This window comes from Coregonus clupeaformis, chromosome 23, assembly GCF_020615455.1.
Source record: "Coregonus clupeaformis isolate EN_2021a chromosome 23, ASM2061545v1, whole genome shotgun sequence".
NCBI classification, from domain to species: Eukaryota; Metazoa; Chordata; class Actinopteri; order Salmoniformes; family Salmonidae; genus Coregonus; species Coregonus clupeaformis.
In genome coordinates, this window is record NC_059214.1 from 26,065,462 (window position 1) to 26,081,445 (window position 15,984).

At 42.4% G+C, this 15,984-nt stretch overlaps 2 protein-coding genes across 10 annotated transcripts in view; both read right to left on the reverse strand.

The window, feature by feature from the left end:
* Positions 1–1,693: 1,693 nt before the first annotated feature.
* On the reverse strand, positions 1,694–9,830 carry ubxn4 (UBX domain protein 4). Of its 2 annotated transcripts, none has more exons than XM_045206596.1 (13): positions 9,624–9,830; positions 8,986–9,088; positions 8,827–8,855; positions 8,463–8,581; positions 8,068–8,257; positions 7,720–7,858; positions 7,564–7,618; positions 5,593–5,745; positions 5,279–5,406; positions 5,001–5,103; positions 4,727–4,858; positions 2,872–3,092; positions 1,694–2,531 (listed from the first exon to the last, which is right to left on the reverse strand). In XM_045206596.1, the coding sequence occupies exons 1-13, from the start codon at positions 9,703–9,705 to the stop codon at positions 2,393–2,395; spliced, it is 1,593 nt and encodes a 530-aa protein (XP_045062531.1). In that variant the 5' UTR covers positions 9,706–9,830; the 3' UTR covers positions 1,694–2,392. The 2 variants fall into 2 exon arrangements, with proteins under 2 accessions (XP_045062531.1, XP_041700079.2); XM_041844145.2 differs by having other exon boundaries at positions 5,593–5,757; positions 9,624–9,829.
* Positions 9,831–12,325: 2,495 nt separating this feature from the next.
* The window catches only part of LOC121536700 (R3H domain-containing protein 1-like), a 70,636-nt gene continuing 66,977 nt past the window's right edge, over positions 12,326–15,984 (reverse strand). For 7 of the 8 annotated variants that reach the window (XM_041844144.2, XM_045206598.1, XM_045206599.1 and 4 more), the window contains one exon: positions 12,326–15,944. In XM_041844144.2, coding sequence (XP_041700078.2) covers positions 15,574–15,944 — 371 coding nt within the window. In that variant the 3' untranslated portion in view covers positions 12,326–15,573. The remainder of the gene's footprint in view (positions 15,945–15,984) is intronic. The other variant, XM_045206604.1, reaches the window with a different exon arrangement.

The window sequence follows — 15,984 nt, forward strand, 5'->3', positions numbered from 1 at the left end:
TAATACTTTTAGCTAACCCTTCACCTAACCCTAGCTTTTAACCCTTGTAGCTAACCCTTCCCCTAACCATAACCCTTTAACCTAACTCTTAAACGTAACCTTAACCTTATGCCCGATGGGTAAAGTTTAGGAGTTAGGTTAAAGGGGAAGGGTCAGCTAAAAGAGTTAAGGTTAGCTAGGGTTAGGTGAAGGGTTAGCTAACCCGACGTAGCGTTGCAGACTGCTCCATTGAAAATGTATGACTTCTGCCGGAACGCAGAGTTTGATGCAGCTGGTGGACATGAGGCGTTAACCCTAACGTCAATATATTTCCTGCGTAAAGGCTCTCCAGGCTGTTTTTTTTACTCATACTTTCCTAACCCTAAAATGTGCCTAAATAATCTACAACATTGTAGTATTTTTTAATCTACCAGTTGGTGCTGAAACGGAGACGAAGGTGCATAGATGGCATTATTTCATTGATCCCTATTTTCTGAACCCCTTCTCACAATGTATTGTAGTCTGTCGACAAAATTCTAATTAAAGGTACACGTATTTAAAGGGATGGCTTAAGATAAATGTATTTAAAACTCCATGAGAAAATCTGTTGGCCAGCACGTAGGAAGGTTTAACGGTTGAATTCATTTTTTATGCGTGCATTTTTTGCGTGCATTTTTTATACGCACATTGAAAGGTGATTCTAACATTTACATTTGACATTTTAGTCATTTAGCAGACGCTCTTATCCAGAGCGACTTACAGTTAGTGAATACATATTTTATTTTTTTCATACTGGCCCCCCGTGGGAATCGAACCCACAACCCTGACGTTGCAAACGCCATGCTCTATCAACTGAGCTACATCCCTGCCGGCCATTCCCTCCCCTGACTTTTTGCACATTTTGTTACGTTACAGCCTTAGTCTTAAATGGATTAAATTGTCCCCCCCCTCCCCCTCCCCCCTCCCCTCCCTCCCCCTCATCAATCTACACACCCCATAATGACAAAGCAAAAACAGTTAAAACATTTTTGGGGTTGTTGTCCTGTTGGAAGGTGAACCTTTTGCCCCAGTCTGAGGTCCTGAGCACTCTGGAGCAGGATTTCATCAAGGATCTCTCTGTACTTTGCTCCGATCATCTTTCCCTCGACCCTGACTAATCTCCCAGTCCCTGCCGCTGAATATTTCCACAGCATGACGCTGCCACACCGTAGGGATGGTGCCAGGTTTCCTCCAGACATGACGCTTGGCATTCAGAACAGAGTTCAATCTTGGTTTCATCAGACCAGAGAATCTTGTTTCTCATGGTCTGAGAGTCTTTAGGTGCCTTTTGGCTAACTCCAAGCGGGCTGTCATGTGCCTTTTACTGAGGAGTGGCTTCCATCTGGCCACTCTAACAGGATGCACCTGAGCTCAATTTCGAGTCTCATAGCAAAGGGTCTGAATACTTATGTAAATGAGATATTTCAGTATTTTTTTATTTTTTTTTAAACCTGTTTTCTCTGTCATTATGGGTATTGTGTGTAGATTGATGAGAACATTTAATGTAATGTAACAAAATGTGGAAAAAGTCAAGGGGTCTGAATACAAGCATATGTGAAATCTGAAGCAACAAAGATCTTTGGTTCACTGTGATATGTCACTGCCATTATTTGCAGCTCATTGCATGACAAAAAAGACCTGGCTTCAATTTACGGCACAAAATCACAGAAAGGTATAGAGTCAGCCAAAAGCTTGTTTATTGAAAAACATGTATTTTTATTCCCATAGTTAAATGAGAGCGGTACAGTGGTTTCCCATGTTGAACTAGTAGTAGAAACAACCCATGCTACTGCCGAAGGAGGCAGTTTATGCCAAGGGGGCCACAGCCTTGGTATAAAACACACAGCTACACACATAGCCCCTTCCACCAGACTAGAGAGAGCCCTCATATCAGACATTTTCATTAAAGAGTTGTCATCTGGGTTACTGACTTAAATAAAACACAAAGCTTCTTAATAATGCAGCTGTCAACATATCCTTTAGACAAGGACTTCAATCAACACCCCTATTCAATCAACACCCCTATCTCAACCCTTCATCACACAGTACAGTAGACATGTCAGAATATTGAAGGATCCCCTGGCTGGTTGTATTCTAAGAGGCTGAATGAATCAAATAACAGTTTCAACACAAAAGGGGATCATCTCTGTTCAAGCCCAACGGTCAGGAGGTTAACTTGATTACATCTACCCATGCAAGGGAGGAGCAGAGTACAGGCTTGGACAAGAGAAACATAACAGAAACATCATAGCCCTAATATCAGCATTATCCTCCATTAGACCGACCGACACGCACTCAGGAAACTCACCAGGTCAGAGAGCGAGAGAGAGAGAGAGAGAAGAGAGGGAGGAGAGATTGAGACAGTGTTATTGCACTACATCTGCTGGGTAGAGTTGCCGTTCCAAGTGTTATTCTCATCCTCACTGTCCTCGTGATTCCGTAGCCTGTGGATTTTTCCGTCTTGTTTGAAGTCTGCTGGTTGCTTCTCCCGTGTGCGTTTGCGAAGGGTTTCTCTGAGAAAGTGGAAATGGATGTGAAATAACCCAACTAGGCTTTAGAACACCCAATCTTACATAACCACGGCGCTCAATCAAACCCCTAAATTAATTCTCTGAATTCTTTTCACTCTGGTTACAACAACAATTCATGTTAAAGGTGGCTGTTATGACCTCTGACAAGGATTAACCTGAACCAGTAGACCAGCTTAACCATTCAATTACATTGTAACAATCTGGCAACATTTTGTCACTTGAACTCCTAACCATAATGTACCATCACAACAATCTCAGCTACTCCTAAAAATATGCCTGTACACAATGACTACATAGAAGAGTCTGCTGGATGGGGCCTCACCTTTTTGGTTCACCAGATGAGGATGAGGAGGCAGAGGCAGTGTTGGGCTGTTGGGCTGGGCCTCTGGGGCCTGCTGCTCCAGGGATAGGGGGGCTGGTGAAGAGGAAGCCACTCAGGAACCTCCACACAGCCAGCAGAGGGTAGAGGATAGTACCCAGCACAGCCCAGATACCCCCTCCAGAGGTCGACTGCACTACCATGTTGTTTGGCCGTCCCGTTTGCTGGAAGGGGTTAGAATTATATAAAACACATTTTATTCTCAATGCTCTCATTCTACTGGGAAAACAAGCAAAAAGTCCCCAAAACAAACTAGATAAAGCAGTCGGAAAGTATTCAGACCTCTTCCCCTTTTCCACATTTTGTTACGTTACAGCCTTATTCTAAAATATATAAAATAAATTTTTCCCCTCATCAATCTACACACAATACCTCATATGACAAAGCGAAAAGAGGTTTGTAGAAATATTTGCAAATTTATTACAAATAAAAAACAGAAATACCTTATTTACATAAGTATTCAGACCCTTTGCTATGAGACTCGAAATTGAGCTCAGGTGCATCCTGTTTCCATTGATCATCCTTAAGATGTTTCTACAACCTGATTGGTCCACCTGTGGTCAATTCAATTAATTTGACATGATTTGGAAAGGCACACACCTGTCTATGTAAGGTCCCACAGTTGACAGTGCATGTCAGAGCAAAAACCAAGCTATGAGGTCGAAGGAATTGTCCGTAGAGCTCCGAGACAGGATTGTGTCGAAAACATTTCTGCAGCATTGAAGGTCCCCAAGAACACAGTGGCCTCCATAATTCTTAAATTGAAGAAGTTTGGAACCACCAAGACTATTCCTAGAGCTGGCCGCCCGGCCAAACTGAGCAATAGGGGGAGAAGGGCCTTGGTCAGGGAGGTGACCAAGAACCCAATGGTCACTCTGACAGAGCTTCAGAGTTCCTCTGTGGAGATGGGAGAACCTTCCAGAAGGACAACCATCTCTGCAGCACTACACCAATCAGGCCTTTATGGTAGAGTGGCCAGACGGAAGCCGCTCCTCAGTAAAAGGCACATGACAGCCCGTTGGAGTTTGCCAAAAGGCACCTAAAGGACTCTCAGACCATGAGAAACAAGATTCTCTGGTCTGATGAAACCAAGATTGAACTCTTTGGCCTGAATGCCAAGCTTCACGATCGGAGGAAACCTGGCACCATCCCTACGGCGAAGGTTCACCTTCCAACAGGACAACGACCCTAAGCACACAGCCAAGACAAGGCAGGAGTGGCTTCGGGATAAGTCTCTGAATGTCCTTGAGTGGGCCAGCCAGAGCCCGGACTTGAACCCGATCTAACATCTCTGGAGAGACCTGAAAATAGCTGTGCAGCGACACTCCCCATCCAACCTGACAGAGCTTGAAAGGATCTGCAGAGAAGAATGGGAGAAACTCCCCAAATACAGGTGTGCCAAGCTTGTAGCGTTATACCTAAGAAGACTCTAGCCTGTAATCGCTGCCAAAGGTGCTTCAACAAAGTACTGAGTAAAGGGTCTGAATACTTATGTAAATATTTGTTTTTACTTTTAATAAATTAGCAAAAATTTCAACAAAAAAACTGTTTTTGCTCTGTCATTATGGGGTATTGTTTGTAGATTGATGAGGGAAAAAAAACAATTTCATCAATTTTAGAATAAGGCTGTAACGTAACAAAATGTGGAAAAAGTCAAGGGGTCTTAATACTTTCCGAATGCACTGTACACAAAGAAACCTAAGAAGCCTAAAGATAACTGTGGAGCGATTCTATGACACTGTCTTGTTGTGAATTCTATCAGCAGAAGTTTACATAGAGAAATGGGGAGCTCACTCACAGGCAGCAGCACTATAGAGGCACTGGGGGCCAGCTCAAGCTCCAGTAGGGTCTTGTCCAGGTCGTCAGCCGTAAACTCTCTGCGAGGGAACACGGTCGCCAGGGCGAAGTTGCCATACCTATTTCCCACTTCCTGAGAGGAGAAATATAAACTCTTAAGTGACAGCCAGCATTATGGTATTTAATATCATACTCCACCAAAGAGAGGATGAACATGTTCTTAATAGTCACTTGTCCAACTCTTAAATTATATTGAGTTAGAAAAAGTATCTTACATTGACAGCGAACTGCCGAGCCTCCTGCAGTCTGGCCTCTGAGGGGAACTGGTTGGTGAAGAAAGAACCATCTGGCAGACGGAACTGTATTCTGGCTATGGTGCTGGAGGACAATAACACAGTTTTTTGATGCCAATCTATAATTACATTAGTAGTGACATATAATATAAAACTTATTGGGGTGTTTAAACATTTTATTTATTTAAAGTGACTGCTTTAAAACTTCCTCATGGATATATAACTTCCACCCCAGCCCTGTGACTAGAATAGCTCCATACCTCCTCTCCCTTTGTGTGTTCTCCTTCTTGGCATCTGCCTCTGCCTGTCTGGCCTGCAGTGCTGCCAGCCGGGCTGCCTCCACCTCCTCCTTGTTGTTGGCATAGCGGGCAGCTCTGTCAGCGCGGTCCTGTGGGGACAAAGGTGCATCAGCCAGCCACTCACCTCCTCCCACACCACAACAAACAATGGCTATTTCATCAACAAACCCTGCAGCGCTCACTCAGGCCACTAGAGGGAGTTATGAGTGAAAGTTCAATCAGAGAGGCCCAACAAGGGATTAGTTGAGGAGTGAAAGTGTGATGTGTTTGTTTACCAGGGCGATCTGTGCTTTGACACGCTCCCTGGCAGCCTTCTCCTCTGCCTTATCCCTGTTCCTCTCATCCATAATGCGTTTGGTCTTCTCATCCTCGTTCTTCCTCTTGAAGTCAAGCATCTCCTTCCCCATCTTCCTTCTCTCCATCTCCTTCTTTATTTCACCCTGACCATCATCACACAGAAATAGATACAGGTGCACACAAGCATTAACACCAGAACTGCCATAGGCCAACGGCCACTGACGTTTGATTTTGTAAGTAAAAAGAATCGGCCAAAAAGTACTGCTCTTTCCCTGACTTTTCTTAAATGTTTGTCTTCTACATTGCTCAGTTGTCAGAATTTTAAAATCACAAACAGTAAAGTATTTAGGGGTTTTTCTACCAATTTTCCACCCCCACACCTATTCCTACCTTAACAGGTCAGGACAAATGTGCTGTAAGACGTTGGTACCCAGCCATGTGCTAATGTATGTGTCTCTCCTCACTGAATGAATGACGTAGGCTAAATGAATGAATGGTCGATAGAAACTGATAATTGTGCATGTTACTTCACAATTGAATTTAAATTAGGCCTAACTGAATGGTAAGGAGGGTGATTTCATTTAGTGTAATGATGATGAAGAATTGTAGCCATTGTGACTGAAATCGGGAGCATAGAGAAGAGAAGACTAGATTGATTGATGCGTAAAGGCACGGTTAGGGCACAATACAGAGTCCAATACAATCAATAAATGACTAGTTTTCATATTTTGTCATGAATATTTATATTAATTCTTTACATTTGTGTTATGCCTATTTATCAACGTCAGCGCTCATGTTTATAGCAAATCATTTGACCGTAGCCTTGGTGGTTGATATTCTCTTTTACGTTTTACTTTGTTAAAAAAAAGCTGTTAGTGGACTGAATTATTTACTATAACTCTATTACTAATCAAATTTATCGTAAGTGAAACAAAAACAAGCTACGTGTTGCAATAGGCCTTTAGAATAATGCAAAACATACAGTATCCTTGACTCTGTCAGAGTTTATGAGCAAGGGGAAGTGAACGATGCCAGCCAGCCTGCACAGCTGGCCTATCGAAACTACACCTAAACTATACAGAAACTAATTTCACACATAAGAGTTAGCCTAAAGACAAGATTAAATTGACAATAGTCTTGATGAGTGACAATATTATCAGTTGTCAAATTGTACATGAAGAGATGGGCGCAGCTTGGAATTAACAGAGGCAGGGAAAGGAGCACCACTTTATCAAATCCTCCTTCAGTCACATGCAGGTAAAACTCTGATAGTAACAGAAATAGCATATTCTACAGTTTCTATAACACTTACCTTTGTCAAATAACTCAAAATTCAAGAGGTGAAGCTCCATTTCCAAATATTACTTTTTCAAAGAATAACTGCGCTGTCCATGCGGCATCATTGCTCAGGCTGCAAAGACTAGTAACATAATAAACGTAAAATATATGCTATTCTGTTCTATTTTTATATAAATGTTCTTATTTCCACAATGTTTTTTAGGCCTGCCAAAAAAAATGATGTTGGTTTTCTTTGTGATGGATTGATTTAACTCTTGAACTAGTGGTTTTTCATTTTTACTTATAGCCTAGAGTAGCAAACTAATGAAAATGCTATTATGTTCTTTGAAATAATTGTTTTTTTCATATTCTAATGTTACCTAAGACCTTCATAAACGCAACCAAATGATTATTCTTCCCATAGCATATATGACATGTATTTATTAGACTGTTAGAATGTTGACCCGTCATTGGCTGGAAGGGGGTTCCAACGAGGCCAGGCGTATGCTAATAACGTTGCCCAACAACATTCTCTAGCGGATACTTATAGGCTGAAAGGCCCGGCAGTTCTTACTATGTATAGGCAACATTTGCATTATATAGTATTAAAAGAGCTCAAACTTGTGCTGAGGTGTCAGTATGGGACACCAATGTCTACAGTTATTATTTACCTCCTCCTCTCCTTTCCTTTTCTGCTCCCGTCTTTCCTCCAGTTTCTTTGTTAACCTACAGAAGGAAAGGTTTCAGTTTGAAAAGATAAAGCATGTTTCAAACCTTTATCCCACCTCCGTCGTGTGTGTGTGTGTGTGTGTGTGTGTAGTTCCTACCTCTCCACCTTGGCATCGAGGCCTTCGTCAGGCTGAGAGCTGGTTGACACGTCGTCTGATGATGCACTCCTGTCATCCCCAAGGGTCACAACCTCCGAGGCCGAGGGGCCGCCTTCTTCTGCTGGCCTGGACAGGGCTTCTGGTTAGGACCACAGGCAGATCAAAGCAATCATTATCAGCAATCATGACAGTGTCTCAATTTCAATATCTCAATCAACAGGACACATATCAAATAACATGCACAGACATGCATTTACATATAGCGCAAGTACTTGTATTTTGTGGCATTGCTTTTCAGTAGAATTACTTTTCATCAACATTCCATAGTGGCCCCTCACACAAACACACCTTTAGACGTTGCTGGTACTGGTGCTGCTGCACTGTCTGTGTCTGCTCGTGGTGTGTGGCTAGGCTGGAGCTCCTGTGGGGATGAGGGGGGCTGTGCTGGGGCTGGCTCTGAGGCTACCGTGGCTCGGGGGCAAGCCTCCATGGGAGCCCCTGCATCCACTCCCTCGCCTGTTATCTGCTGAGCGTGCATCTGTAAGGCACAAGAAATGCATGTTAAGTGTGACACCCTCTAGCCTGGCTGACGCACGACCCACGTGACTACACAGCGAGCTGGAGACTTCGAGAGCAGGTGTCAGCCAAACTAGATACCCTCTACCGTACATCTATCTCAGTGCTCTTGAAGACCATTTACTGCTGTTGTTTAAGTATTTTCTGTTTTGTAATGGCTGTCATACCTGTTTGACTTTGTCGATTCTTTTCATGAGTTCCTCTGCAGAGACACTCCCGGCAACAACTTCCAGGGGGATTCCATTCTCTCCGATAAAGAAACTGGACGGGATGCACACCACCGGGTCTTTTTCAGAAAGTTAAAGACAAACCAACCATACTCACAATAATAATAATAATAATAATAATAATAAAATGGGATTGGACTTGATTGCATGATCTAGAATGTCTGAAAGACAAAGCTTGGTGAATAATCAAACATGTTTCAGAAGAGACGCAACATCTTGTTCTAAAGGAAATAAAGCCTGAGGGATCACAAACACAACAGTCTAACTCTAGGGGTGATAAGAACCCTTTGGCGAGGAAGGATACAGATTTGGGAGAACTGAGTGCATGTCTCGCTGCAAGAAAAGAAAAACATTAAACATAAGATGCATCATATTTATGTTAGTATTTCCATTTTGATAGTACTGTACGGAAAGAGTACATCATATCCACACAAGTGTAGGAGGATTCCATTATAAAGGCTACCTCTTGGAATCAACCTTGATTGCAACACAGCAGTTATGGGAGGCCTCGGCCACTCTGTCGTCCTCCCAACTGGACATCATTTGTGCTGACACCTCATCGTCGCCTAGTAGATAGCAAGAATGTCAGATTCAGAAGTGGTGAATCATTCGTCCTACATCACTCAATGCCCTGTTCCCGCACAACACACGTCTGTGGTGTTGGTGTAGCGGACTAAACTCCACTCCATGGTGAAGGAAGGAGTTTAGTCCGCTAGTGTTGGTGGTGACAGTCGCCATCCAGAATAATTGCGACTAGTTAGCTAGCCAGTCAGACAGTTTGTTGTCAACTTGCGGCTAACACTAGTACCAGGAAGCTAGCCAGAGCTAGCTAATTACATCGCATTAACTAACGTTATTTAGCTGAGATTTGACAGCTGTCATTCCTTTTCGTTTTGACAAGCTAGCATCGGCTACATCGACAGCTCGAGTGTAATGTTGTCGACATGTATAGCTAGCTAGCTAAATAGCTGACAATGACAGGGCTCGTTTGCTCTCCCGAGCTTGACACAGTTTGCTTCGCTACCTATGGCGAATCATTCAACTGGTTAACGTTAGCTTTGCTAGCAGCAAATCTGCGCTGGCTAATCTACAAGACAATACCTGTTATTACGACGACGAAGATGGAGCTCTGTTGTTTTGCGGAGATGATGGCTGCTGGAATAGAGCCTTCAAACCAAATCATTTTTATAAAATGTGTTGGCTTTTCCTGTTAAATCGTTTCAATCCTGCAAGTGCCTAGAACGTTCAATCATCACGGAACTAACGGAGAATGATGGAAGTTGTAGTCCAAAGATACGAATGCTTGCTTATGGGACTTGTGGTCCTCTGTAGCTCTGCTGGTAGAGCACGGCGCTTGTAACGCCAAGGTAGTGGGTTCGAACCCCGGGACCACCCATACACAAAAAAAAAAAAAAAAAAATGTATGCACGCATGACTGTAAGTCGCTTTGGATAAAAGCGTCTGCTAAATGGCATATTATTTTGAAGTCAGTTCATTATGTCACCCAATTAACAGCAGATGGCGCTGTGGTACTGATGAAGTGATTGGTGCAGATAACTAACTGTCCCCCACGATGAACGGGGGACTGGATCTATCGGATCTATCTCAGTCCATTTGAACATTAGTTAGTCGAACGAGATCTCAGTCACCACTGGTACGATTTTGACGAAACTTGGGTGAATGATGCGTCTTGCCATAGAGATCCGGCATTTACAAAATTAAAGACTGTCTATTATATTGACACGATAATCACATGACCACTATAACAATGGAAATAGAGTACCACAGTATGAGTCATAATACCCATAAAACCTAGAAGTCAAACAGGGAAATGGTTCCAATCGTTTTCCACCATTCATTCTTCCCATAGGTTATTTTTATTTTTAGAAACACTTCAAATAAGGGCTGTGTTTTGTGTAGGCTTACCCTGGCTTGACGTTTTGATAACTGTGTAAATCTCTCTAGGACAAGGTGACTTTTATCAATATATTCGCCTTTATTTACCCCCCAAAATGCTAATTAGCTGCTAATGTGGCTATCTTAAAGAACTACAAATGCCATTAATATCTGGACGAGACTGCCGAATCTAGGCAAAGTAAGAATCTCTGAAATTAACTAATGTTAGCTAAATGTAGTAATGAATAAATTGGCTACATTTCTTTAAATGGGCAATTATGTGAACTGTCTTGTGCAAGTTTTAAATTGACACAATACCTGTTAGCAAAGGTGTCAGTTAGAGATGACACGCAGGAGCATGCAAGGATTTGCATGAAATCTTTGATGCTAATAGAATTTTCGAATCTGAGAGTAAATAGAGCCGAATATATTGATAAAATTCACTTTTTCCGACACAGATTTAAATGGTTATCAAAACGTCACACCAGGGTAAGCCTACATGAAACACAGACCTTATTTTAAGTTTTTCTAAAAATCCTATGGGAAGAATGAATGGTGGGAACATTTTGGAACCATTTCCCTGTATGACCGCTAGGTTTTATAGGTAGTATGACACCTCCATTGTGGGGCTCTATACATGTCCTCAAAGATGGAAGGCACGCTGGAAGAGGGGAGATCAGGTGGGACCATTCTAGCCAATGAGAGGGCAGATACATGTGTGAACAGGCCATAGAGATAGATAGAGGACTCATCTTTGTATCTGTGCCATTATAGTGTCTGTAACAGCATGGGCAGTGCCATTGAGGCTATCTCCATTTTAGTAGTACATTTTCTTCTTCATTGGCTGATTGCGCCCAACTTGTAGGAATCCCCATCCAGTGGACTACTTAAAATGGTGGAAGCCCTCAATGGCAATGTCCATTTGGATTTCAAATCAAACATGAGGTTAACTATGAAGTTAAAGTGCAGACTGTCAGCTTTAATTTGAGGGGATTTCCATCCATATCGGGTGAACTGTTTAAAAATTACAGCACTTTTTGTACATAGTTCCCCCCCCCCCCAAAAAAAGTATTGGGACCAATTCACTTATGTGTATTAAAGTAGTCAAAAGTTAGGTAATTGTTTAAATATTCATAGCACGTAATGACTACATCAAGCTTGTGACTCTACAAATGTGTTGGATGCATTTGCTGTTTGTTTTGTTTGTGTTTCAGATTATTTTGTGCCCAATAGAAATGAATGGTAAATAATGTACTGTCATTTTGGATTTCAAATCCAAACTTTTGGAGTATAGAGCCAAAAGAATAAAAAATACTTCACTGTCCCAATAATTACGGAGGGCATTGTCTATGCAGCCCCTCATGAGCAACATGTTTCCCATAAGGACATAAGCTCCGCCCATTAGATTTTTAGCAAATTATACTTTTTGTCCCGCACGAAACGTATTCTTTTTTGGTGACCAATTTTTGTAAAAAATATATATATTTTTTTTCATACATCGTATTTTATGGTCAATCTGGCTTCTGTATTGGCCGTACAGCATTTACTGAGATGCGGCCTTTGCAGAAGTCAGGTCATTCATACTTGTTGCACTTCGTGGAGCAGAGCTGAGCTGTCGTGAAGGAAGTTGTCAAGGAAGTGAGTTTGTGTTTATACAGGATGTACCGCCTCGTGGGTGACGACATGTTTGCTGTTGCCTTGTAACTATGGATCTTTGATTAACAAGGCCCTCTAAAAAACAAACGGGTGTGGTAGCTCACCAAACTCAACACAGAGATGTATTATGCAATGATTAATAGAACATTGCATTTGATTAATGTGCTAATAGATCAGCCTCCACTACATTACTTTGTAATGCAGTATTAAGATAGTATTGGTTAAAATAAGTGTACTATTTGTATTCTTGCTCTTTATGGAAGTATTTTTATTTCACAAGGCAAATAGTCACAACATGTCCATCTTAGCATGTCAAACATCCTAGTGCTTTTCCTACTGATCATTTCCCCACACTCTCTAAAAGGCTATGCATGGTCAATTACTGTGATAGTCTCTGCAGAAGTCAAGGCATACATACTTCTTGCACTTCGCAGAGCATAGCTGTTGTCAAGGAAGTGAGTTTGTGTATATACAGGACCTACCGCCACTCAATCATGTCAATGCAGAGCTACTCCTAACAATTCACTAGCCTCGATTGGGGAGAGACTACATTTTCACTACTAGTTTGGTGCTTTCTCTATCAAGAAGATAAGCATTTCGTGCCGTCTTTTGTTTTTGATGCTACATCAAGTTGATAAAGAAAATCTTCTTTGATAGTCACCATGTCTTTGATTTTCAAAATGACAGAAATTCAATCTAACCTTGTTCTTCATTAGGGTGGCTGTGGTCCCCAGATGCCAGATACCCAAACCCTGGACATTCACCAGATATTTACCCACTACATCAACCTAGATTCAGCATACCCCTCTCTATCCAAGCACCTATTCCTATGGTCACAATGCTTTTCCTATCTTATTGCTGAACCACCGGTTTTAAACAAATCGAAACGGCCTCACCTTTACTGTCAGGGCCAGTTTCCCGGACCCAGAAGCCTAGTCCTGGATTTAAAAAGCATGTTCAATGATGTAAATGTGATTCTCCATTTAAAGTGCTTTTTAGCCCAGGACTAGGATTAATCTATCTAGGAAACAAGCCCTCTGTGTTTATAGTTTAATAAACACATGAAAACCTCCACTACCCTGTTTAATAGTAGGAATACAACCAAATTGGCATAGCTATTGAAGCTGTCTGTAACCTAATCTGTCTAATAGAGCCCTTTCCAACCTCAACTCATTTTAGCTTTACTCCTACTGTGTCTGAGCTGACCAAGTCATACGACAGTGGAGAGGGTAATGGCAGCAGGTTGTCACCCTTCTGACAGTGACATGCATATGCTCTGAGTGCTTCACTACACATTATCAGAGAAAATGACCACTCTCAGTAACGACTATGAGCACCTTTCACAGAGAATGGGGTTATGTCATTTCCTTTCATGGAAAACATCTCTCTGCTCACAGCTTTTGTTCAATGATTTATGCATGTCTAGGATTATACTGGGGGTGATAGTGAGTGCACTTTTGTACTATTGGTTTTATACTGATTTACCATCAATTCTCCATGGTCTTCAGTGTATGTATACATTATAGAGCAACATGTATTAATATTACATGTGCTACTTGAAATAACTTGACAACGCAGAAATATACTTAACACCAATCCGTGTGCTAGACATCGACCCTCGGACGGGAAAAAATGAAAATCAAGAGGAAAAAAGGCATTGCAAATGAATATCATAAAACAACCCAAGGGTCATTTATTGCTGAGAATTTCCTCAATAACAAAAGCTCAATTTCGCCAGCCTTGGCTGCAACACGGAGCTCAGCTAGGTCCTCCAGATGTTGGCTTAATTATCTGCTAATAATCTCACTTGTCAGTATGGAGATCCTTAATGTCGCGACCGGACACCTAACGGGCTCCTTAACATACGGATAACGCAGACATGAAGCCATCCATTTTAAACTGTTTCTGGCAACACTAACTCCCCCAGGCTCTAGATGAGACATGAGGGCAGGTGGTTCGATTTTTCTTGCAGTAAATTGCTTTGACGTTATTAGAAAGAAGGAAAAATATGGCAGTGGAGGAAGGAACTGTGTGGCATTGGGTGAGATGATGTTGGTGGGAGGTTAATGTAGCAGACAAATGACCCTATAAAACCTGGATTGAGATGAATAGCACCAACCAAAGACTAAATTAGATAATACCAAGTATAAAACCCACATCTCCACCCATAGCAAAAGAAACCTATCTGCTTACACTGACATCTGAGGTAGGACTATACTTGGTGTTGATAAATAATAATTTAATAGTAAATTGAAACATGAAAGAGGCCATCCAAAGCTGTTCGGTGATGGACAGAGATAGAAAGAGAAACCCAGAGGACCCTCATCCATTTCAAAGGACTTCTTGTGATCTGAAAAAGCACATATGTTGGTGTAAACATTTATTGGTTTCAAACTGAAATAAAAATGACTTGCACCAGCACTGAACAGCCTTTCAGAATCCACACATTTTTATCTTTGAGAGAAATAAAGGAGATATATATATATATATATTCAGTTGTATAAATGTGCAAACTGTATTTTTCCCCAGTGATCCAGTAGGTATATCATTTAAAATGACATAATGAATGATTTGAAACCATTGGCCTTGTAGAAGGAGAGGAGAAAGAGGGAGGACAGTGTGGTGAAGAGAGAGAGAGGCCATCCAAGCAGAGGATTGCTAAAATATGCAGTTGCAGTGGAGGAGTGTCATTTTTATCTCGACTTTTAAATTAAGTTAAAAACCAGGGTTGTCAAACAAAAGCCTTTCTTCGCTGCTCTCATCTGTGTCTGCCTGTGACCAACACATACAGACCATTCACTGTGAAAAGAGAAGTGATTGAGTTATTTAGTTACTAAGCCTATATAAAATTATTTACAAGGTGCAGGTCTTTTCATTTAACAATAGACTGACTGGGGTGTCATTTTGTGATTCTTGGAGAATAAATCAGTAGACTCTCGAGAGAAAGGCACAAGAGACCCATTGTGTAGCTGAGGGCGACTCCATGATGTACTGGCCACAATATGGGGCAAGTGGCTGGTGGCAGGGTGGCCGATAATCAGCTACCCTGGGGTGTGGGGAGGCTTTGGTTGAGTTAAACGGAACCAGACCTGACACTGCAACTGGGCTGGGGGAGTAATAATGAGCTTTGGGTCTGACTCAAGATTTCAACAACTATAAAACAAATTAAAAAATACAACAAAAATACAGACTGCCCTTTTGATATGTTCCGTCCTGTTCTCAAAACAGAGAGCAGACGGGTTTATAATATAATAAGGGTGGTTTTTTAATGTTCGTTCACGTCGGTTCAGTGTTATGTTTAGTTCTTTTTCATCAAATCGCTAGTAAGAACATTATAAAGTACAACACATTCCCCCTAAGCAAGTCTCTACAAATCAAGTGGAAAAACAACCCTTTACAACGAGCCAACTTAGTGAGTGTGGGGGGAGTGATGGCAACAGGAAGTGACTGGCGGTGCTGGTGAGGGGTGAAAGGTCAAGCCAGAGGTCCTTAGCGCCCTCTACTGGGAGCTTGCCCTCTCCAGGGGGTGTCTGTGGCCGTAGCCTCGGTCCCTCCTCATAGTGAGTCTGAAGGAGGCTCGGGGACCATTGTGGTGGAGGAGGGCGTCCTGCGCAGCGTATCTGGAAGGGAACGTGGCCAGGATGGTGTAGGCAAAGGCTGGATCGGCAGGGGCTTGACCGTGGGTTTGGGTGGGGGGTTTGGCGTGGTGGTGGTCACAGTTAGCCCCCGACTGCCAATCCCGGTGGCTGTGGTGCTCTGGGAGCCATCCGACTACAGCCCCGGCTCTGGAGAGCTCACCCAGCAGAGAGTCCGCCTCGGTCCGGCTGATCTCCCCCGGCAGGTCAGTCACCTCCAGGACTCGCCCACTCACTGCCCCACACAAAGACAGAGGGAGAGACACTGTCAAAAC

Bases quoted from the DNA above. Each gene is read 5' to 3' on its own strand.
- ubxn4 (XM_041844145.2), bottom strand. From the start codon at position 9,705: ATGATTTGGTTTGAAGGCTCTATTCCAGCAGCCATCATCTCCGCAAAA. The intron at 8,258-8,462 runs GTATGACAGCCA...TGTGCCTTACAG, and splicing joins GAATCGACAAAGTCAAACAG to ATGCACGCTCAGCAGATAAC. The intron at 2,532-2,871 runs GTGAGGCCCCAT...CCACTTTCTCAG, and splicing joins TCATCTGGTGAACCAAAAAG to AGAAACCCTTCGCAAACGCA.